The sequence below is a fragment of the Micromys minutus genome (assembly GCF_963924665.1).
Source record: "Micromys minutus genome assembly, chromosome: 1".
Classification (NCBI taxonomy): Eukaryota; Metazoa; Chordata; class Mammalia; order Rodentia; family Muridae; genus Micromys; species Micromys minutus.
Window position 1 is genome coordinate 200,908,114 of NC_137969.1, and position 24,342 is coordinate 200,932,455.

At 39.1% G+C, this 24,342-nt stretch overlaps 1 protein-coding gene across 1 annotated transcript in view; it reads right to left on the reverse strand.

The window, feature by feature from the left end:
• RALGAPA1 (Ral GTPase activating protein catalytic subunit alpha 1) overlaps nt 1-24,342 on the reverse strand; it is a 251,940-nt gene that overhangs the window by 129,269 nt on the left and 98,329 nt on the right. Inside the window, exons 20-26 of the mRNA XM_080934414.1 lie at nt 19,008-19,224; nt 17,484-17,660; nt 10,519-10,671; nt 7,543-7,736; nt 5,704-5,802; nt 4,890-5,045; nt 2,495-2,623 (exon numbers count right to left, since the gene is read on the reverse strand). Of these exons, the coding sequence (XP_080790540.1) occupies nt 2,495-2,623; nt 4,890-5,045; nt 5,704-5,802; nt 7,543-7,736; nt 10,519-10,671; nt 17,484-17,660; nt 19,008-19,224 (1,125 nt within the window). The remainder of the gene's footprint in view (nt 1-2,494; nt 2,624-4,889; nt 5,046-5,703; nt 5,803-7,542; nt 7,737-10,518; nt 10,672-17,483; nt 17,661-19,007; nt 19,225-24,342) is intronic.

Sequence of the window (24,342 nt, forward strand, 5' to 3'; positions counted from 1 at the left end):
AGTGTATGTAATAGTTCTGTAATAATTAAGGACAAAATTCTATCGATTATATTGAAATCTACTAAAGGAAAGAGGGAAACATTAACAGTGAAAGATAATATGGATGGGATCTAAAATGAGAATCAGGAGATCAAGATGTGGAATTGGTTCTTTTAACACCATCCAGAGGAAGATTACCTTTATCTAACCTTACACAGACGTGTGTGTCTAGTTTGTTTCCCACGACTGGTTTTTATGTAGCCTTTCTCAGTAACAGGCATTATGCAAATTAGAAAATACAGAAAAAGACTATATGTTCTTCAATATTCAAAGGAAGTTATTACATAACCAATATCCAGATGTAGGGGAGGAAAGTAAGGCACATCGAAAGCATAGAGGCTTATTCATTCAGCAGAATTTTGAGAAAAGTTGCAGAAAATACCATTAGTCATCTCGAGTAACTGGTCCACTGATGAGCAAAAGTTTTCACAGTAAATTAATAAGAAGTAACAGTTTGAATATTAATCTCCTTTCAGCTCTATCAATGTTTTCTGGGTACTCTGGTAATACTAGTATAAACTTGTAGCTTGTGTACCATCTTTAGTTTGTCTTCCATGTAATTTAATCCAAGAGTAATATATTCATTTAATATTCTCAAGGCGCAGGTTTAATTTCCTCTTACCATATTACAAAGACTCCATTTTTTTTGTTCCTTCTATTGAAGCCTGCATCTACATTCTTTTATTCTTTACTCATTCATACCCCAACTATTCAACATAAGGTGTGTGTATGATGGTCCCTTAAGCACATACATATCTAATTTGTTCTGCAGCTATTGTGTTCTACTCAAGAGGAACACTATGGTTTGTATGTGGTTTGCCTTCTCCCTCTTTTCCCCTGTACGGTTAACTGGACAGAAGTCTGATATCTGTGTAACAATGAAGACGGTGGAATCTTCAGGAGGTAGGATACCCATCTTGCAAGATGATGATGCATGGGCCTCTAAGACAGCTCAGCAGGTAAAGGCCTTTGTTGCTGAGCCTGACAACCTGAATTTGATCCCTGGGACATACACAGTGGAAGTAGAGAATCAACTCCTGAAAGCTGTTAATATCTGTTCCTTAAATACAAACATATATGGCCTCTAAAAGAACACTATAACATGTGCATCTCCCCCTCCCAAATAATGTAGTAACTATTCTGTTGAAAAAGTGGTGTAATATACCCAAGAAACCTTTATCAGAGCCAGAGCTTTTAGTTTGGACTTTCTACCTCCAAAATTAAACATGACACTTTACCTCAGGTTTTTGTTATGCAAATACTAAAAAAAACAAAAACAACAACAAGAATAATTGAACATTTATAAACAAGGAAGAAAATACTTTAAAACTACCAAAGGGCTAAGTGCAATGTTGAGCATATACTAGATGCTGCTTAAGTACCAGTACATTTTCAGTCAATAAGTATCTATTAGGTACTGCCCTGTGCTAGAGTCTGGAGATATCAAGATGCAAGTCACAACTGTTCTCCAGGAACTGAAGAAGCAAAACTGGCTAGAAGTAGTCTTTTCTTTTACATTTGCACATCTCCTCCAGGTGTTCAATTGTATCTAACGTCTCTCTTGACCTCCTGACCTACATATTCAATTATTTGATTGCCCTCTCATCAGTATCATATACACACCTTATGTAATACCACAAACAGTACTTTTCTCCTTCACTGTTCGTTTTTTGCAACATAGGAATTAAATAAGTCTGTTCAAAGGTGTACATATTTTAAAATGGTACAGAAGTCTTTTTTTCTTCAATATACTCTAAACCTTTTCCTAACAGGACTTTTAGAAAGTGACCTTTATAAAATATACATTGCTCATATTCCCGACTTGTTTCCTTAAACGATTACTTAATCTTCCTTCTTTTAGCACTGTGTCCATAGCTACTACCTTCCTAGCTAGCTCCTCTGCTACTTACAGAAAGGTTATATCTACCTTGGTTTCTGTGGCATTATGGGCTTTTTCCTCCTTCTCTTAACATGTAAGGTTTACTCCGAGGGCATATTTCTGGGTTATGCCATAAATGTTGGTTGATTATCCCACTAAAATATTTCATTGTCAAATAAGAATTCTTGGTGAATAACATGATTTCATGAACACACAGAGTAAGGACTGATTATTGTCCACTGTTCCTTACTTTAACAAAAACTTGCAACCCTTTCTTTACTTCCTTCCCTTGTTTCCTTACATTTCCCAATTTTGAAATCTTTTTTTTTTTTTTTTTTTTTTTTTTGCCATTTTTTACAACATTGAGCTAGCTCATCTACTGACTTTATTGTTTCTTAACACATTACAATGTCTTTCTTTTGACTGTGGCAAAGTTATCAATTTCAATTATGTAGTAGACTTTCTGGACACGAGTTTGTTATATTTTAGAACAATAGCTCTCTCCTTTTTGTTGCTTTCTGAGTTGAGTATGGATAAATGTTTATTAATTTATAAGAACTAGAAATAAAGACTTACATTAAGAAAAGCCGAAGAAGCCACTCTCCCGGCTGCTATAATAAAATCCATAATAAGCATTGTGGCCCCAGGCAAACCAAGTGAAAAAAACTGAGGTGAGCAGTGCTTGATGATTGTATTGACAATGTCCTGAGAGGAAGGAAAGGGGGAGGAAAGATGACCACATATGTAATTGTGGGTACCAGCTAATCATTATCATTAACATAGGTCAGTGTGATACTAAAAAATATACTAGCTACCTGGAAAGCCTAATTTTAATTCTTCCAATCACTCCATGCTTAGTATATTGTTAAGAAAGTGAACCTAAGACACGTTTGATTAACAGAACTTTTTTTTCCACATTAGAAAGTAAGGTTCTTTGGTTCATAACAAATGTTAGCCTTGCATTTTGTAACACTGAATTATAGAGTAGTTTCTCCAGCTACCTAGTTACTTCCATGTGATAACTCACACTCTGAATCTATATTGAACTTACGTAATCTACTATATGGCAAATGGAGAGATCTTATTTTTAAAAAGATGACTGGAAGTCTTTGAATAATAGATATTTAGCTTTAGAAACCTAAAGCTAGGTGTTTTTAAATAAATATTCTTATATGACATTACGGTTCAGAATTTACTAAGAAAGATACAGTACATTTGGTTTTGTTATTCAATATGACTAAAGTTTTTTCTTATCCTGTATTAACTATATGTAATAATAGGTTTAACTATGACATTTTCACATATGCAAATACCACACTTTGATCATATTTACCCTGTAGTCCTCTTGTCATTGCCTACTCCACTCACATTGTTTTCCTCCTCTCCTAACCAGTCTTCCTACCACTGAATGTGACTGACCTTACACTAAAACTCAATTTTGTAGTAGTAAGGACGTAATTGCATTTGAGATGTGCTTATAGGGTTAGGACATTATAATTATCTTTAAATTAATAAAGTTTTCTAATTGCTCAGAAATAAATATGACTCTCAACTTTGAATATTACTGCTTTCCAAGTAACTCAGAAGTGACACTAAATTACAGTGAAATTGAAATCTTCCACCTTTCTAACTAAGACCAAAACCCTGAAATATGTGTCCAAGAACCCTGTTTGTGGTTTCTCAATGGTTATAAATGATACAGCTGCCAAGTTAATGAAATTATGATTATGGCAATATAATTTAGTACTAAGAAAATATAAAATACACTTCTTAGCAGAATACATTTTATCACTGCTGCATGAAAAAGTGAGCAAATTCATATGCCTCAAGTGTCAATTAAGAGTCTATTATAAAATAGACACATTGGAATAATAAGCAAAAAAACTAAACAAAGGGTGGTTTAATCTCTTCAGAAAGTAAAAAGCAAAGTGGTTAGCATAATAAAGAAGCTGATAGTCTATATGTTTTTATTAGTGGAATGAAGTCAATTGAGGATAAGAGATATTAAGAGCCAATCAATGATTGTTACTTTGTTATTTTTTTGTTAGATGTGGAATTATGTTTCTGTGGCTCTCTTCTTTTGGGTTTGTTATAAGAAGATTAATTTCTTGCTTTTTCTTGGGTGTAGTTTCCCTCCTTGTATTGGAGTTTTCCATCTATTATCCTTTTGTAGAGCTGAATTTGTAGAAAGATATTGTTTAAACTTGGTTTCGTCATGGAGTATCTTGGTTTCTCCATCTATGGTAACCAGAAGGTTTGCTGGGTATAGTAGCCTGGGCTGGCATTTGTGTTCTCCTAGAGTCTGTATGACGTTTATCCAAGATCTTCTGGCTTTTACAGTCTCTGTTAAGAAGTCTGGTGTAATTCTGATAGGTCTGCCTTTATATGTTACTTGACCTTTTTCCCCTTACTGCTTTTAATCTTCTTCATTTCTTCTGTTCATTTAAAAGAACACTAAAAATCCGTCTCTTTAAGTACTAGCAAAGCTTGTTTTCAATTACCTTTCAAGAATAAGTAAGGTCATAAATTGTGAGTTATATATACATCACTAGATATGAAGAACAGTTTTTATCCTAGATCTTAAAAAGCATGAATTAAGTAGAAATGAAAGCTGATATCTTAGTTTCCTTTGCTGTTGTTATGATAAAATACCTTAACTCATAGCTCCAGGTTACAGTCTAGCACTGTAGGGACATCAGAATGAGAAGAACTGAGGCACTTGGTCACATTATGTGCACAGACAGAAGAAAGCCATGCCTGTATTCAGCTTGCTCTCTCTACTCTTACATAGTCCAGGACCCTCTGCACAGAAAATGAATCCTACTCACACTGGGGAGGACTTCCTACCTCAATCAAGACAATTTTGGAGACATGCTCAATGGCCAATTTCCTAGGTGATTTTAATTTTTGTAAAGTTGAAAAACATTGTCACAACTGACAAAATAATATCTTAGAAGTCACATATATTTACCTGGTCAATATGAAGTAATCCACAATGCATTATATTGTAGAAATGTGTTAAAAAATCTCTATTTGGAGATACATCTTGTCTTCTCTTCATTGTATTACAAATAAGTTTATATGCATGTAATTTACCTTGTTTATACTTATCAGTCAACATGGTTGCCTAAAATTAAGAAATCAATTTTAAAACTAAAGCCAAATAATGTTTGTAAATATTTAAACAATTGAATATAATATTTCATATATTTCTATGCTGGTCAAATTGGATTAATAAACTAAAAGCCAGGACTAGAGAAACTACTATTATTTGAAATGATTCAATGTACATATGAATAATCACAGATGTTTCACTTTTAAAAAATAGGCCAAAAAAACATCAAATAATAAAAAGAAATCTCTAAAAGTATAGTTCTCACTTTATTCATTATTTAAGTAATTATATATAATATGAATGTTATATATGAGTAATGACAGACTATTCTAGAGCTGTGGGTAGAGCTCAGTGCTACAGCACTTGTTCAGCATAGGGAAGGCCATGGATTAGATCCTTAATGGGGGAAAATGGATAAAAATAAGTACATACACTTAAAAACATTTAAGACATGCTTTTTACATTTATTTTGCTTAATTAAAATAAATAATATAATTCTGCTATGCTTAACCCTCCTCTTTATATGATACCTAAACATTTCTTAAAGATACTAGTTAAAACCTACGTGTTCTTGAAGACCAAATAATTGTTAATTTATTATTAAATTTTGATCAATATCCAAAACCAACTTATTAAAGAAAAATATTAATGTTTTATATATCAAGCTTACCTTAAAAAGCCAAGGTGTAAGAATTCTTAGTGGAGGAATCAAAACAGGTGGAGAAGGTGAAGTCAGGTTATCAGCTGAAATGCCAAGATTATCTCTGATCTATAATTTTCAAATAAAAGGTAACAAACATATATTAAAACTATTTCCTCTTCCAGCTGTTTTACCTTCAACAGAAGTTGAATCATGTCTTCACCATAATGACCTATATATCTCATTATGGCTAATTATGGCCAAATGTTGAACTCTCTTTTAATTCAAAGCATGATCAAGTTGCAGGGCGTTTTCTTTTTTGGTGGTGGGGTGGGGTGCAGGGGAGGTGCTTATTATTGTTTTTGGAGACAGGATAGACCAGGCTTGCCTGGAACCTACTATGTAACCCAAAATGGCTTCTACCTCATGATTCCCCTGCCTCAGTATTCCAAGTGCTGGAATTATAAATCACTGGCCTACTGCTTACTAATATTTTATTTTTTCCCTTTTTAGAGCTTTTATTTTTTTTTAAATTGAATATTCTCTGTATTTACATTTCAAATGTTATCCCCTTCCCCCCACTCCCCTCCCCTTCCCCTTGCTTCCAGGAAGGTGCTCCTTCCCCCAAACACCCTAATTCAACACCTTGGCATTCCCCTACACTGGGAAAATGTGCCTTCACTGGAACAAAGGCCTCGTCTCCCATTGATGCCAGACAACGCTGTCCTCTGCTACATACGCAACTGAAGCCATGGGTATTCATGTGTATTCTTTGGTTGGTGTTTTAGTCCCTGGGAATTCTGGAGGGTTTAACTGGTTGATAATGTTGTTCTTCCCATGGGGTTGCAAACCCTTTCAGCTCCTTCAGTCCTTTTTCTAGTTCTTTCATTGGGGTCCCTGTGTTCAGTGTGATTGTTAGCTGCAAGCATCCTCCTCTGTATCAGTATGGCTCTGGCAGAGCCTCTAAGGAGGCATCCATATCAGGTTCCTGCCAGTAAGCACTACTTGGCGTCAGCAATAGTGTTTGGATTTGGTAGTAGCTGCATATGAGGTAAATCCCCATCTGAATGATCTTTTCTTCAATCCCTGCTCCTCTCTTTGTCCCTGTATTTCCTCCTGTGAGTGTTTTGTTCTCCCTTCTAAGATGGACTGAGGTATCTACATTCTGGCCTTCCTTCTTTTTGAGCTTCATAAGACCTATGAATTGTTTCTTGAGTATTCCAAGCTTTTTGGGCTAGTGTCCGCTTATCAGTGAGTATATACCATGAGTGTTCTTTTGTGACTGAGTTACCTCACTTAGGATGATAGCTTCTAGTTCCATCCATTTGCCTAGGGATTTCATGAAGTCATTGTTTCTAGTAGCTGAGTACTACTCCACTGTGTATATGTACCACAATTTCTGTATCCATTCCTCTGTTGAAGGACATGTGGGTTCTTTCCAGCTTCTGGCTATTATAAATAAAGCTGCTATGAACATGGTAGAGCATGTGCCCTTGTTATAAGTTGAAGTATATGCCCAGGAGTGGTATAGCTGGGTCCTCAGGTAGAACTATTTCCAGTTTTCTAAGGAGCTGCCAGACTGATTTCCAGAGTGGTTGTACCAGCTTACAACCCCACCAACAGTGGAGGAGTGTTCCTCTTTCTCCACATCCTCACCAGCATCTGCTGTCATCTGAGTTTTGGATCTTGGCCAATCTGACTGGTGTGAGGTGGAATCTCAGGGTTGTTTTGATTTGCATTTCCCTGATGGCTAATGATGTTGAGCACTTCCTTAGATGCTTCTCAGCCATTCAATATTCCTCAGTTGAGAATTCTTTGTTTAGCTGTGTACCCCATTTTTTATTAGGATTATTTGATTTTCTTTCTTACCTTGGCTAGATTTTGCCAAAGTTCACAGAGGTAATCAAAAACTTGAGCATGTATTTCAGGATCCATAATAGCATTGACATCTCCCAAAATGCCCAGCATTCTTCGCCACATCACAGTAGCAACATCAGCATGCCACCCCGTGAGAGTACCTCCTGCCATCACACTACAGCATTCAGATGGGAATTCACTCATTTCTATGGAAAAAAGTAACACAAAAGTGTCAGTACCTAAAAGAGCCAACTTAAGTGAATCATCTTTAATATCTACACAAGTGGATACAAAAATGTAAATATAGGTATTTTCTGATAATATCTAATAACTTACCAATTCATAATTTCCTATGTTGATGATGATTTCTTATTGATAGAGTTTTAAAAAAAATATTATGCAACTAACCACCCATTGTGCATAGAAAAATGTATGTTGAACATAAATATCTATTTTATAAGCACAGAGATATAAATCAGTAAAATGGTAACAGCCTCATAAAATTTGTATTTGGACTTTTACACTAAATGTTCTGTTAACTTTGTAATTTAAATTTTTTCTTCCAAATAGAGGGAAAACAATAAAAAAAATCTTAAAGGTCCCAACAATTCACAAAGCAGAAACTTAGAGTTACATAACTATAGATTAAGAAACAAGCCTTTTATTGCAGGGACAGGCATGCACCTCCCTGCGAAGAATTAAAATAGATTTTGCAGGTGGACTGGGCCAAGAAGGGATCAGGTGGTGGTGGTGGAAGAAGAGAGCGTTGGGGAGACAGTTGTAATTAGAGGATATGGGGGACAGTGTGCAAACCTTGTGCAGTGGAAACTTTTGAGGGTAAATCTAGTGAAGACTCATGGAAATGAAAGATGCGTATTTAAAACTGGCCACCTTTTTATACAAGCAAGGCTTCCTTTCAGTGGTGGGACTGACTGGGTTGCATTCAGTTGAGTTGCTGGCGGAGGGAGGTCCTGTGGAGATCCCTAAATAACCTAGGCCGATGCTAGGACAGGTCACTCTGAAAATGACAGCAGGACCCCATGAATGAAGATAACATCCATAAAGCTCAGTGAATGTAGAGAGCTTAAACTCGTGCCTCCATGGACCTTTATCTCTATGTTCTAGTCATTTTGGTACAAGAAGCTACTCTGCAGGCTACTCAAAGAGAAGCCTTGACACCAACCTAGCCCCAAAACCCTCAACCTATACAGTCTGTCCTGCCTGCAAAATGTACTGAGGCAATGGTGGCACACAACTCAAGGAAATGGCCAACCAATGTTTGTTTTAACTTGAAGGCTACTCCATGAAAGGGACCCCGTGCCTTATGATGCCCGGATGGCCAGGAACAGGAGACGGGATAGCCCAGAGACCTGTAGTAGAATCAAACACAACTGAAAAAGAGAATCAATTCCTAATGGTGTTCTGCTATTGGTTCCTCGTCTGGTCATCAGCAAAAAGGCTTCCTCTGACAACAGAAGGGAACAGAAGGGCGCAAAGACCCATAGCCAGACCTTATACGGAGAGTCTGAACTGGAGGTCTCCACTGAGTTCCTCCCCTTAGAGACAGGCAGAAAGAACTGTAGGAGTCAGAGGACACCAGAATAACACGGCCCACTGAGTCAACTAAGCAGGGATCATATGGGCTCACAGAACTGACGCACCAAGCATGGCGCTGAACTGAATTATACTAGGTCCTCTGTGTGTATATTAGAGCTGTATTTTGGTGTTCTTGTGGAATCCTAACAGTGGGTGCAGGTGTGTCTTTGAGTCTGTGCCTGCTCCTGGGATTCTTTTTCTCCTGTGGGTTGCCTTGTCCAGCCTTGCTATGAGGGCTTTTGCCTTGTCTTATTGTATCTTGTTTTGTCCTGTTTGGTTGTGTATTGAAGGCTTGCTCTTTTCTGAAGGAGAGATAGATCTGGGGGAAAGGGAAGAGAAGGAAAGCTGGGGCAGGAGATGGAGAGACAGAAACTATAGTTCGGATATATTTTATGAGAGAACAATCTATTTTCAACAACAACAAAACAAAAACCATAAAAAGAATACCAATAAAATATGGTAACACAAAATAATTTTAGATATATAGAGAGGAGGGAAAGGAATAAGCCCTTTAAAAGTAGCCCAAGAGTTAAACAGCTTTCCTTTTTTCCTTTGGTAAGAGTAAATATGATATGAATAATCAAAATGGACCTTTAATTATAACTTATATATATCTTGTCAACTATGTCCCTGACAAATTTTAGAAAATGTGCCAAGTATTTATTTGGCATGTTTTATACCATGCAGGATTTTGGTTACAAGCATTGAAAAAGAAAGAAAGAAAGAAAGGAAGGAAGGAAGAAAGAAAAAAAGAAAGAAAAAAAGAAAGAAAGAAAGAAAGAAACAGGTTAAAATAACTCATGTGACAAACTGTTTTACTGAAAGCTTGACTAAGAAACAGTAATGATGCTACTTCCTCCTGTGAGTGAGCAAAACTACTCAAGTACAATAGTAAAAGGCCTGAAGTATGGTGAGTGTACACAGAATCCCAGCACTTAGAAAACTGAGGCAGGAGAAATAGGAGTTAGAGGCCAACCTGGCTACAGTCAAACCCAGATCTTTTACTCCCAGCAATTCTGAGGCAGAGGCAGCAGATCTCTGTGAGTTCCAGGCCAGGCGGGCCAGAGCTACACAGTGAGCCCCTGCCTCAAAACAATAAAGAGCAGGAGAGAAGAAGGGGGGGGGAAGGGAGAGGGAAAGGAGAGAATAAATATCATACCAATAAATAAAAATAAATACAAAATAGTACAAACACTAATTGTACGGCTATAAAAATTATAATTAAAATATTAAAAAGCAGATTTATTTTAATAATAGCCTTTTTAAGGGCAAGATAAACAACAGAAGACTTAGAAAAGTCAAAGACTTAAGGTAAGTATATATCAAACATCTTGGATTATTTAAGTTCTTCTGACATTAGTACTCTCAAAGACCATAAATATCAAACATTGCCTAGATCATCTGGCGTCTGAAGGACAGAGTGGTGGAGCTTCTCATCAAGCTGTAGGTCCTTCTGTTCCATGTGATCTCTATTCAGTGTAGAAGGGGAAGGTGTCTGTGATCTGGACCCCAGAGCTGAATGAACAGGAGAAGCACTTTCTGAACCTGTAAAGATAAATCATACAATCACTGTGAAGAATGTATTCAATATCCTAAGATATAATATTTCAAAAACTAATAAGACAAAATTTTAAAACATCAAAAGATAAAACACGTTATATACTTTCCAAAGGTGTCAGCAAAATCACAATACTGTCTAGCATTGGACTAACAAACGCAGGACCAGGAACCATCAGAGGCACTGACAACCACTATTCTTGTCCTGGCTAGAGAAACTCTCAGTCACTGCTATTCTTCTACTCCTACTTGAAATTGAGAAAAGTCAATAGCGAAGAAAATATTCTTCACCTCTACTCTTTCCTGTCAACGCACTCTCATAAAACAACAGAAACTCATAAAAATGCAATCTCATTACGTCCAAAGTTAAACTCCTTTGAGTGTAACACATATGCCTGTAACCTCAGCACTGGGAGGCGTCATGAAGATCAGGAGCTCAGGGTTGCTATGCTTAGCTACATACCCAGCGTGAAGCCAAGCTTGTCTTAAGGAAAGCTTGTCTCTAAAATACACACACAAATAGGGTCATCAACATGGCTCAGTCCGTTAAACCCACTTGCTTACCAAGGCTGACCACCCGAGATCCCTATAGAAGGAGGCAAGTGACTCTGGTCAATCATTCTCTGACCTTGATGTGCGCCATGGCTCACATATGCACACACATATTTACAGCATAAACAAGTAAATGTGGAAAAAACACACGCAGCGAGGAAAACTGCCAAAGAGAATGACCAAACAATCAAAAATCTTCCAAATTGCTCGGTATGGTGTGACACATGCCTGAACTCCTGCACACAGATAGCTAAGGTAAGATGAACATGAATTCAAGGTTATCCTAATCTACAGCCTAAGACTGTCCCACAGACAAACATCATCCAAGTCTTCTCACTGATCTTACCAAACTTTCCAATTCCTTAGTGTTCAGGCGTCCTTGTTATTCTACTATAGCTCTACAATCTGCATTCAATTGCTATGTTCTAGCCAAATAATTATATTTATTAAAAACATTATAATCTAGTCTTTTTCATTTTTTTTCCTGCTTTGCACAGAATCCTGGTTAAATTTTTGTCTTAGTTGGTGGTTTTTAACATATGAGTTAAAATGGTGGCTGGACTAGCTTTATTCACAAGGGTCATATATCATATACCCTGCGTATCAGATATTTACATTATGACTCATAAAGTAGAAAAAATACAGTTATAAAACAGCAACAAAATAATTTTATGGTTGAGGGTCACCACAACATGAGGAACTCAAAAGGGCTGCAGCATCAGGAACCACTGGCTTAGACACAGATTCCTACTAGAACCTACTTCTGACCTTACCAACTGTTAGTCTCCATTTTATGGCTTGGTTGACTTTCGTATCTTTCCATTATACCACTGTCATACTGACTTCAACATGCCTGTCCACTTAGAAATGTCCCTCTGTAGAGTACAAACACTCTTCTTACAAACAGGCTTGCCACGCCTTATATATTGCTTCACTGCTAGTGCCTACTACCGTGTGTGACACACACCACATGGTCCTGCTGGTCTGAGCAATCTGCGGCATACATTACCACACAAAACGGTTGATGACAGCTACAGAACAGTATCCATTGGTACTAAACACAGGTTATCTATAATAGTACTGCATTTTCTCATGTTTAACTTCTTTCTAGCTCAGAAATATCAATGTTCTATACCCAATTATTGTATACCCCCCTTTACTTCTTTCTCTAAAGTAAAACAAAAACTGTAAATTTAAGTTATATATTTGTGTTTATCCAGAAGTGGGATTTCACATATCACTTGAGTAATTTTTTAAAGTAGCACAATAAATGCCTAAAAAGATAGATAAAGAACTATGGTATATGCATCATAATGCCATACACAATCACAAATCAGTACTATGATAATTATATATATATATAATAATTATATAATAATAATAATAATAATAGTAATAGCTAGTTAACTAGCTAACCCTGGGTGGAGTTAATTATTAATTAGATGGCATGTTCATTTTATTTGAGGTACAAGAAAAATTCCTATGCTAAGACAGCTGCATAAGCCTGAACACTCTGAAGCTTAGTGTAAGCTCTGGCACACAAAGGCACATGGCCAATTACCTCCTGACCACTACCAGAAACTTCAAACATATGCCAAAAGACATCAATATTTTCATTAAATGTTTCAAAATACAAATCTACTTCTTTTATCCCCATGTATTATCTTACTTCATAAAAACTGAGTATTTTATATTTAGTCTGTGTGTGTGTGTGTGTGTGTGTGTGTGTGTGTGTGTGTGCACGCGCACGCACGTGTCCCTGTCCAGTGACCACAGGATATATGTGGTAGTAAGAGGACAACCATATAAATGTCTGATATCCAACTCAGACTGTCAGGCATGGCAGTAAGCATTTTTTCCCCAATAAACTATTTTGTTATTGTTTAATTTCCTTTTAAGATCTCAGATTTTAAATCACTTTATATAGAGATGCATGACCACAGAATTTTACCTTTAATCATATTAACATGATTCAATAATGGCTGACTTTAAAAGTTTTCCCCATAAAAAGAGCCTTTAGCTGCCACCAGGAACAGCAGAGATCCAGGGACACAAACCTGGTGACACTGCACTGTGAGTAGCCGGGGCGGGGCGCAGAGAGCTCTGGGTCTAGCACCTGGAAACCACCCCCCACCCCCCACACCCCCCACCCCCCCCCACCCCCCCCCACCCCCCCACCCCCCCCCCCCCCGGTTCAGGGGAGCAGAAACTCTGCCATAGGGTCTTGGTTTCCACCTGGCGGCAGGGCCCTGCATGCAGAACAGGCGCTCAGGCCATCTGCCACCAGGTACAGTGGAGATCCAGGGACACAAGCCTGCTGAGACTGCTCTGCAAGGAGCAGGAACACAGAAGTCTGGGCTGAGCACCCAGAAAGCACGCATCCCCGCCCTGATTGGTTCAGGGGAGCAGAAACTCTGCCATAGGGACATAGTTTCCACCCGGAGGGCCCTTGTGTACAGAACAAACACTCAGGCCATCTGCCCCCAGGAACAGCGGAGATCCAGGGACACAGGCCAGGTACACAGGAACCAATCACAGACAACAAGATAACAAGAGGAAAGCGAAAGAACTTGTCCCAGGGAAACCAAGACAGCCTGGCAACACCAGAACCCAGCTCTCCCATCACAGCAAACAGCTGAATGCCAAACACTCCAGAAAAAAAAGACTCATACCCGAAATCATACCTCAAGATGATGATAGAGATCCTTAAACAAGAAAGGGAGGAAGCATAAAGAAACAGAAGCTTTTAAAGAGGAAACAAGAAAAACACTTAAAACAAAATCAAAGAACTAGAGAAAAACAGAATCAAAGAAATGAAGGAATTTAAAATGGAAATGGAAACAATAAAGAAAACATTAAAACAGACAACCCTGGAGGTAGAAAACCTAAAAAAGAAATCAGGAGTCACAGATGCAAGCATCTCCAACAGACTACAAGAGATGGAAGAGAGAATCTCGGGAGCCGAAGACAACATTGAAAACATAGAAAAAACAGTCAGAGAGGATGCAAAAAGCTCATAATCCAAAATGTCCAGGAGATCCAGGACACAATGAGAAGACCAAACCTAAGGATAATAGGAATAGAAGAGGGAGAAGAGTATCAACTAAGAAGCACAGTAAATATCTTCAACAAAATTGTAGAAGAAAACTTCCCTACCCTTAAGAATGAGATGACCACGAGCATAAAAGAAGCCTTCAGAACTCCAAATAGGTTGGACCAGAAAAAAAATACCTTCCGACACATAATAGTCAAAACGCCAAGTGCCCAAAGTAAAGAAAGAATACTAAAAGCAGTAAGTGGAAAAGGTCAGGTAACATATAAAGACAGACCAATCAGAATCACACCCGATTTCTCAAAAGAGACTATGAAAGCTAGAAGAGCCTGGACAGACATCATGCACACCCTAAGAAAGCACAAGTGCCAGCCCAAGCTGCTATACCCAGCAAAACTATCAATCACCATAGATGGAGAGACCAAGATATTCCAAGACAAAACTAAATTTACACAATATCTGACCACAAACCCAGCACTACAACAAATTATAGGTGGAAAACCCAATACAAGGAGGGAAACTACATTTTAGTAAAAACAAGAAAACTCCTAAGCAAGAAAACCAAAAGAAGAAAGACACACAGACACAATTCTACCTCTAAAAGCAAAAATAGCAGGAAACAGCAACCACTATTCCTTAATATCTGTTAACATAAATGAACTCCATTCTCCAATAAAAAGATATAGGCTATCAGACTGGATACATAAACAGAAGCCAGCATTTTGCTGCATACAGGAAACTGACTTCAGAGACAAAGACAGACACTATCTCAGAGTAAAAGGTTGGGAAAAAAACCTTCCAATCAAATGGCCCCAAGAAGCAAGCTGGAGTGGCCATTCTAATATTGAATAAAGTAGATTTTCAACCAAAAGTCATCAAAAAAGATAAGGAAGGACACTTTTTACTCATTGCAGGGAAAATTTGTCAGGAGGAACTCTCAATCCTTAACATATATGCTCCAAATACAAGAGCACCCATATTCATAAAAGAAACCCTACTAAAGCTCAAAAAATACATTGCACCCCACACAATAATAGTGGGAGACCTCAACACCCCACTCTCATCAATGGACAGATCATGGAAACAGAAACTGAACAAGGATGCAGTGAAACTAGCAGAGGTTATGAACCAATTGTAATTAATAGACATCTACAGAACATTTCATCCTATAATAAAAGAATACACCTTCTTCTCAGCACCTTCTCCAAAATTGACCATATAATCGGTCACAGGTTACATCTTGTTTTACATGTACTTTATGGTCATTGTAACTAGTAAGATTTTAATGCATACTATCAAACCTTTAAAAAAAATCAATTACTGACAAAAATGCATTCATATATTTATGCAAAAATGCTTAAAATCTGTACATTTATCTTTGTTTTTAAAAATCAAGTTCTTCAATTTAAAAAAACAAAACAAAACAAAAAAAGAGCCTTTTAATGCAAAAAAACAAAACCAAAAAAAAACCCAACATTTTTATACTGATAGCCATATCCCAAACATGCATAAAGCTTATATCTACTATATGTAGTAAGCTTGCATCTTTCAATATTTACTAGGTGTTTTGAAGAATCTGAAACTTCTGTATTAAACAGAAGAAAAGATTTCATGTCGATTAACGTCTCTGATAAAACATAGTTTTCCGTGTGATAATGTGTGCAAATTAGACAATAAGAAAATATTGTGTTCAATAGTTTTCTTTATTGAACATATGAAGTTATACCTACAGATAAATTTTGTATTTGGGACAAACACATAGCTGGTTTTTAACTATTCCTGTACCCTGATAATGTTAGTGATTAAAATTGGTATTCCTAATAAAATCTCCCAGCAGAATAATAGAGTCAGTCATTCAATGCAGGACATATAGGTTGTAAACATATTAAAAATTCTTTGAAGTCTAGCTACCATTAAAAAATGACATAAACACAAAACCTATTATCTATAAAACCTATTTATCTATATATGTTTTAATTTTTAGGTTTTATTTTTGGTTTAAAACTATTATTCATTCATTCAACTCACTTGTTTACTTTTTTGTGTATTACATGTGTGTGCAGTATACTTATCACTGTAGGAGCATAGAAAGGCCAGATTGTTGATATTAGGGTGTCTTTTTCTTCTGCTGCCCAGCTTTTAACTTGAGATAGCAACTCTCGATCAAATTGGAGCTTCCTGTTTTGGATGGATTGTCTGGCTAGCGAGCTGGATCGCTTGTCTTAGAACTCCTGCAGTTCAGATTGGAAGAATACACTGCCATGCCCGGCTTTTAAAAGGGTTCTGTTATCCAAACTCAGATGTACATACTTGCTCAGCTAGTACTTTAACAATGGAATTATTTCCCTAACTCCTGGAACTTAATTTTTTATGAATACAAAGATATAAGAAAAAAGTATGGTAACATTTTCTTTCACATTGGAATAGCCTTTGAAAAACATAGTAGCTTTCCTAATGTTCTGAATGAACTAGAATTAAAATCAAGCTTGCATGAGGGAATGCCTCCCTTTTAAAAGAGATTATGATACTAGGAATTATTGGCTACTACCAAATGATTATTACCTAGAATGACTAACCACTGAGTGATGTGCATCAGAGTGTAGCTGGAACCAGGCAGGCTAAGTTTACAACACATAATACAATCTTCAAGCTCATTTTAATTTCTGCACTACTCCTGCAATGCATGACTCTGAATTTAATATGACTCAAATTCTAAGACTCTACTTTATATATTAAAGTTGGGTTTGGTCACATTTAAAAAGTAAAAAAATAAAAAGTATCTGAAAAGGATAATTTCCTGTTTAACTACAAAATTCTAGTGTATTAACAAATATGTCTTATTGGAAGAATGCTTTATATTTCCTGTAATAAATATACAACAGCTACCTTAACTATGAATGACAATGAAAAATACAGTGAGGTAATTTTTTTTCTTCCTTTAGATTATCTATTTAATGACTGCTTCTAGTGTAGGGCATACACATAGGGTGCACCAATGCTTACCTACATGTACTTCATACTGTCCAAGAAACTAACTTGTTTTTTTTTGTCCATTGTCCAAATAAAAACAAAAACAATAATACAAAGAAACAAAACCAGTGAAAGAGCAGTTGGTCATACAAGCTGCAGAAACTTAACCAAATTCTTTGGAAGTTTAAAAGTCAAGCTTAAGTAATAGTCCCTTGAATTACTTTACCAGTAACGGTTGCAACTTCAGCAGAGAAGGCTTGCTGATTAAGGCTGCTTGTTTCAGAATCTAAATGAAGTGTTGTTAGGCTAGCCACTTCCTGCTCCTCGGTGCTTTGATGGTGGCCAGAACCTGAATCTACATCAGCAGAAGATGGGATCCCAATGTCAGTCCCGAAGCCAAAGTCTGTAGGAAAAAGAAATACCAGCTCTACACCACCAATCACACAGCACTAATCATATCCTTCCTGGCCTACTCGTTACATTACAGTAACGCAAGTGTGAGAAGCAAGAGAACTTTGAAGATCTAAACTACAGACATGTCTGAGATTGTCATTATTAGCAATAATCACTTTTAAATGGCAAACGATATTCCATTACTATTCTTACATAGTTTATAATAGCTGATAATATACTTACTGTTTTTAAAGTATTTTATAAATCTGTCTCTGTCTCTCTTCCCATTCTCTCTCTCTCTCTCTCTCTCTCTCTCTCTCTCTCTCACACACACACACACACACACACACACACACTTTTTCATTTCCTCCTCTTCCTCTTCTACCTTTCCCCCTCTCCCTCATCCTCCTTCTGTCTTATAATGGTTAGTCTACCACTAACCCATAAAGGAAGAAAACATACAATGCTGCAATGTACCTCCTCCTTGCTCTTCACAAACTTGATTTCCAAACTTTTGTTTCTAGTTTATTCTCTGAATACTAAGTGCAGAGAGAATTTCAGCAGCATAATGTTGTAGTGACACATGGTACAAAGTAAAAATTGCTGATAGCTGAACATAAAAAAACAGCCTAGGAAGGGTCTGGGTAACAGTGGAGTCAAACCCGTGTCCTTTAAATAACAGGACCTCACACCCATGCTGGCTTTTCACTCTAATATTAAGACCATTCTAAATCATTTCTATTTTTCACACTTTGTCTTAAAAATGGAATTTATCTTATGCTGGACAGTAGTTTTGGTTTCTTGAAACACCCTTTGTTTGGCAAAATGAAATGGTCTCAACCTGAGATGATTCCCTAAAACTTTTTTCAGCATTTTACTAAAAAATGAAATAAAAATATACAGTAACAACTATCTAACAAGAGAGAACAAAGTGAAAGCTATGCAATCCACAAATCAAAAAGCAACCAACAGAAAACATATAGTCTAACAGTAAGAGATATTTATGGAGAGCGGGTGTGTGGCAGCAGTCCCAAGATTATGCTTGGGGCTTTGGCACTATCACCTGACTTCCTCCTGCCCCCACCCCAGATTAGCCACGCCCACCATGCAAGCTGCATGACAGGAGATCAGGACAATAGGACTGGCCTGGGGGCGGAGGAAGGAGAAAAAAAAAAAACCGAAAGGGAGCAAAAAGAGAAACAGAAACTAAAACTAGGAGAGAGACAGAAAGAGAGACAAGGGGGGATAGAAAGATTTTCATGAGCATGCTGTAAGGTTCCTGAGTAAACCGCTTTTGAGAAGAACGCTGTGTTGCTCCTTTTTCTGCTGTTCGGAGACGGCAGAGACAGATACTTACTGTCAAATTTCCGGCCGTCACACTGGAAGGCGCTGAAGGAATCCGAGTGACTGTCGGAGCTCATGAGATCACTGCTCCCTGCGCTGGCTGGAGACGTCCATTCTGATGGCACACCAGGGTCATCAACAGGACGCATCTGGTTCTGTTTGTTGAGAATATCAGGGAGGTCTTTTGGAATTTCAAGGCTGCCTGGACTACTTCCCCTTCTTGTCATAGTCTAAAACAAGAAACATTTTTACAATTAAAATATTTTTTAATTAAGCACCAGAAATTTTTGTTTTCAGGATAACCCTCAGAATGAGTGCTGATATTTAAGACCTCAGGTGAAAGGAAAAACATGTTTACTGAAGTATCTAAACAGCACGTAATGAAATGGCTCCAGTGCCTAAGCTACTGGAGTTCTGTTTAAAGCAAAGACCCAAATATCAGGTGCGATAGTGTTGGGTCTAAAGCTCTTAATCAAAAGAAAAATAAAGTTTATACTGGAAAAATAAAGGAAACAGAAGACACAATAAGTAAAAAAACAGCAAAGATGTAATTTTAAAATTCTAAAATAATTGTTACTCAAAAAAAAAAAAAAAAAAGAAAAAAGAAAAGAAAGAAAAAGAAAAGCAATAGTGACAGACAAGTTAAAACCCAATTGGGGTATGAGGGTTTTTGAAAAGCAATCCTGCACCTAAGAATTAGAGATATAGGATGTGGAGAAAGAGGAACACTCTCCCATTGTTGGTGGAGTTGTAAGCTGGTACAGCCACTCTGGAAATCAGTCTGGTGGTTCCTCAGAAAATTGGACATAGTACTACCTGAGGTCCCGGCTATTCTACTCCTAGGCATATACCCAGAAGACACTCCAACATATAACAAGGGCACATGCTCCACCATGTTCATAGCAGCCTTATTTATAATAACCTGAAGCGGGAAAGAACCCAGATTTCCTTCAACAGAGGAATGCATACAGAAATTGTGGTACATTTACACAATGGAGTACTACTCAGCTATTAAAAACAATGACTTTATAAAATTCTTAGACAGATGGATGAAACTAGAAGCAATTATCCTGAGTAAGTTAACTCAGTCACAAAAGAACATGGTATCACTCACTGATAAGTTGATATTAGCCCAAAACTTCAATTTTTCCAAGATAAAATCCACAGACCACAAGAAGCACAAGAAGGATGCAATGAAAGGAGCACTGAGAGGAAATCTCATAGCTCTGAGTGCTTCCAAAAAAAAAAAAATAATAATAGAGAGAGCATACACTAGCAACCTGACAGCACAGCTGAAAGCTCTAGAACAAAAGGAAGCAGATATACCAAGAAGAGTGGACAGTAAGAAATAATCAAACTCAGAGCAGAAACTGACCGAATAGAAACAAAAAGAACCATTCAAAGAATCAACAAAACTGAGAGCTGGTTCTTTGAGAAAATTAACAAGATTGATAAACCCTTAGCCAGACTAACTAGAGGGCAAAGAGAGACTATCCAAATTAACAAAATCAGAAAGGAAAGTGGAGACATAACAACGGAAACTGAGGAAATTCAAGAAATCATCAGATCCTACAAAAGCCTAGTCAACAAAGCTGGAAAATCTGGAGGAAATGAATGAATTCCTAGACAGATACCAGATACTAAAGTTAAACCAGGACCAGGTAAACCATCTAAATAATCCCATATCACCTAAAGAAATAGAAACAGTCATCAAAAGCCTCCCAACCAAAAAAAGCCCAGGTCCAGATGGGTTCAGTGCAGAATTCTATCAGACATTTATTGACGACCTAATACCAATACTCTCCAAACTATTCCACAAGATAGAGTCAGATGGAAAACTACCTAACTTATTTTTAGAGGCCACAATAACCCTCGTTCCTAAACCACACAGAGACCCTACAAGGAAAGAGAACCTCAGACCAATCTCACTTATGAACATTTGTGGGGCGCCGCCCTACATGCCATTGCAAGATGGTGCTGGTTTCCTTTAAGGAACAACGGTAAATAACCAGAACATGCCCGCCTAAAGCCTAGCCACGCCCCTAGACCCGGGTGCTCGCTTCTGACATCACATCGCATGATTTGGCCCTAGCCCATCAGGAGGCGCCACGTCCGAGGCGAGACAAAACCCCTATATAAGGGGAGGGTTTGGTGCACTCAGGGTCTCCGCTTTGTATAGCTTTGGCTCTCCCTCTCAAGAGTTATTAAAGCTTGCTACAGAAGGATCCTGTGTGTGCCGCGTCGTTCTTGCGGGTGAGACGACTTGCGCGGGACATCTGGTGCCGAAACCCGGGAAAATTTTGACCAGACCATCGTCCGCACCTCCGGAGACCCCCCGTGGCGGGGTGGATTCAGAACTGTAGCGCAGACTACGCTTCAGAAAGGTATGTCAGATTTTTCTCCTCTCTCTCATTTATTGGGTCTCTCCGGTTCGTTAGTAGGTCTCCCAGAGGCGATAGTTGGACTTGTTCTTGTTCTTTTGTTCTTTATCCTCACCTCCTACCTCTGTGAACATCGGGTAAAAAACTGCCTGGAGGATGAGGCCTGCGAGGAGGTTAAAAGAGAGGGACAGATGGTCCTAGAAACTGTGCAAGATGGCATGTCAGAATCTGAACGTAGTGAGAGGATGGGTGCGCGCGCCAAAACATATCCCCCTAGACATATAAGTGAAAAAGGCCCTCCCGCAGACCTGAAGATAGGGCGGGAGAGAAGACTGGGCCCCAGGCCCGTTTCACCTGATAGAGGGTCCGACTCATGGTGGGAACCTGTTGCCCGGCCTCGTTTTAAGACAGGCCTCATTTATCCAACACAAGAACTTGTGGCGCTTCGCGTCAGCACCCCTAGAGATTCCTCTGAAGAGGAGGATGAAAGGTTAGATGCAGAAGAGGAAGCAGATCTAGAAGAAGAAGCTGCACGATATGAAGGAGAAAGATATCACCCTGATGAGCGGTGGCACAGGAACCTTGCGACCAACCGGGCGCCGCGTTCAGGGCCTGAACCACGAGCTCAAGTAAAGGCTTCCCCCCGGCCAGCCTCGGTGGCCCCTACGGCCCCGCCGGCTCCGCCGCCCTACGAGACCCGCCCCAAGGCTGTTTCGCGCCTTACAGACAAAGTCCGCCATCAGCTCAGCCTTGCTTTCCCGGTTTTTGAGAGTCCTGACGATGCCAGAGTTTATGCCCCTGTTGAATTTAACCAATTAAAAGAGCTTGCAAAATCAGTAAGGGAATATGGTCCCAATGCCAATTTCACAATCATGCAGTTGGAGCGACTGGCATTAAATGCCTTAACACCCGCTGATTGGCAAACCATCGCTAAGGCTGCCCTCCCTAGTATGGGTCAGTATATGGAATGGAAGGCATTGTGGCATGAGGCAGCGCAAAGTCAGGCGCGGGCTAATGCTTCTGCGCTTACAGCTGAACAAAGGGATTGGAGCTTTGACCTTCTTACCGGGCAGGGCCGCTTTTCGGCAGATCAGGCAAATTATCCATGGGGAGCCTACGCCCAGGTGTCTGGTACGGCCATCAGGGCGTGGAAGGCGTTAAATAAGAAAGGGGAAGGAGGCAACCAGCTCACAAAAATTCTCTAAGGCCCCCAAGAACCTTTTTCGGACTATGTGGCACGAATGATGGATGCCGCGGGCAAAATTTTTGGAGACCCTGATGCCGTGGGTCCTTTTCTAGAACAGTTAATTTAAGTTTTCAACAGTTTGCCTGCTCGCTCAATATTGTCTCAGATTCACTGTATGTAGTTAATGCTGTGCGGCTCTTAGAGGTTGCAGGCATGATAAAGCCCTCTAGTAGGGTGGCCCTTATCCTAGAACAGATCCGGGCTCTTCTACTACAAAGAACACGCCCTTTTTACATTGTCCACATACGGGCGCACTCTGGCCTTCCTGGCCCAATGGCCGAAGGCAATGATTTGGCCGATCGTTCCACTAAGATTATTGCAGCAGCCTTGTCTCCCTCACTTGAGGCGGCCAGAGACTTTCATAACAAATTTCACGTCACATCAGAAACCCTTCGCAGGCGCTTCTCTTTGACCCGGAAGGAGGCTCGGGACATTGTGACCCAGTGTAATAACTGTTGCCAGTTTCTGCCGGTCCCTCGCCTTGGCGTCAACCCTCGGGGGTTTTCCCCATTGCAAATCTGGCAGATGGATGTTACCCATATTCCGTCCTTTGGCAAGCTACAATTTGTACATGTCTCTGTTGATACATGTTCAGGTGTTTTGCCACCCCACTCTCTGGAGAAAAGGCATCTCATGTAATTCAGCATTGCCTTGAAGCATGGAGCACCTGGGGAAAGCCTCTGTGCCTAAAGACTGACAATGGCCCAGCTTATACTTCTCAAAAGTTCAGGCAGTTCTGCGCTCAGATGCAAGTGACTCACATTACTGGGTTGCCTTATAACCCACAAGGACAGGGCATCGTTGAGCGTGCCCATAAAACCCTTAAGTCCTACTTAATTAAACAAAAGGGGGGTATTATGGATGATTTACCCCATGGCCCGAGAGTGGCGCTCTCTATGGCTCTCTTTACATTGAATTTTCTAAATTTGGATGATGAGGGCCGGAGTGCTGCTGACAGGCACTGCTCCGAGCCAAAAAGGCCAAAAGAAATGGTAAAATGGAAAGATGTCCTATCTAACAAATGGAGAGGCCCGGATCCTATCCTTATAAGATCCAGGGGAGCTGTTTGTGTTTTCCCACAGACTGAAGAAAATCCACTCTGGGTCCCAGAGCGATTAACACGCACAATCACCCAGGAAGATGACTGTCCTCCGGCTTCTGCTGATGACAACGCTGGCGGGAATGTCTGCTCATGAGTATCGATGGGGGATAATGTCAACTTTCCCTTTTCCCATGCCGGTGATGTATAATGCCCAAATTTTCCCTCGGTTCTTCACTACGGATAGAGAACTAGGTTTGCCCTTTCTTCCCTGGGATTCACAGATAGAAAGGGTCATAGACAATAGAACTCATTATCTCCCTGGGAGCTTATGTTTTGTCCTTAATTCAACAACCCCTGGGTGCCTGGGGCTGCATGTTCAGTCTGTGTCTAATATTGTTAATGGTTGGGATAATAAGACCCATTGGGGCCAGATCTTCTATACAGAGCTTACTGGAACCTGGCCCCGCTCAAGCTATTCAGAAAACTTAAAGCAGCCAAAGTTAGCCCCGTTTTGCCGAGCAAAAAAAGACATGCGCCATATCTTACCCTGGTCGGGGTGCCAGTCGCGCATGGTAGGCGAGGTCGGCCCATATTTTTCCCTGTCCCCGCTCTTGTCAGATAACACAGGAAATGTGGTTAGCCTTAATGGTAAAGAGACTTTGGAATTTCAGCCCTGATT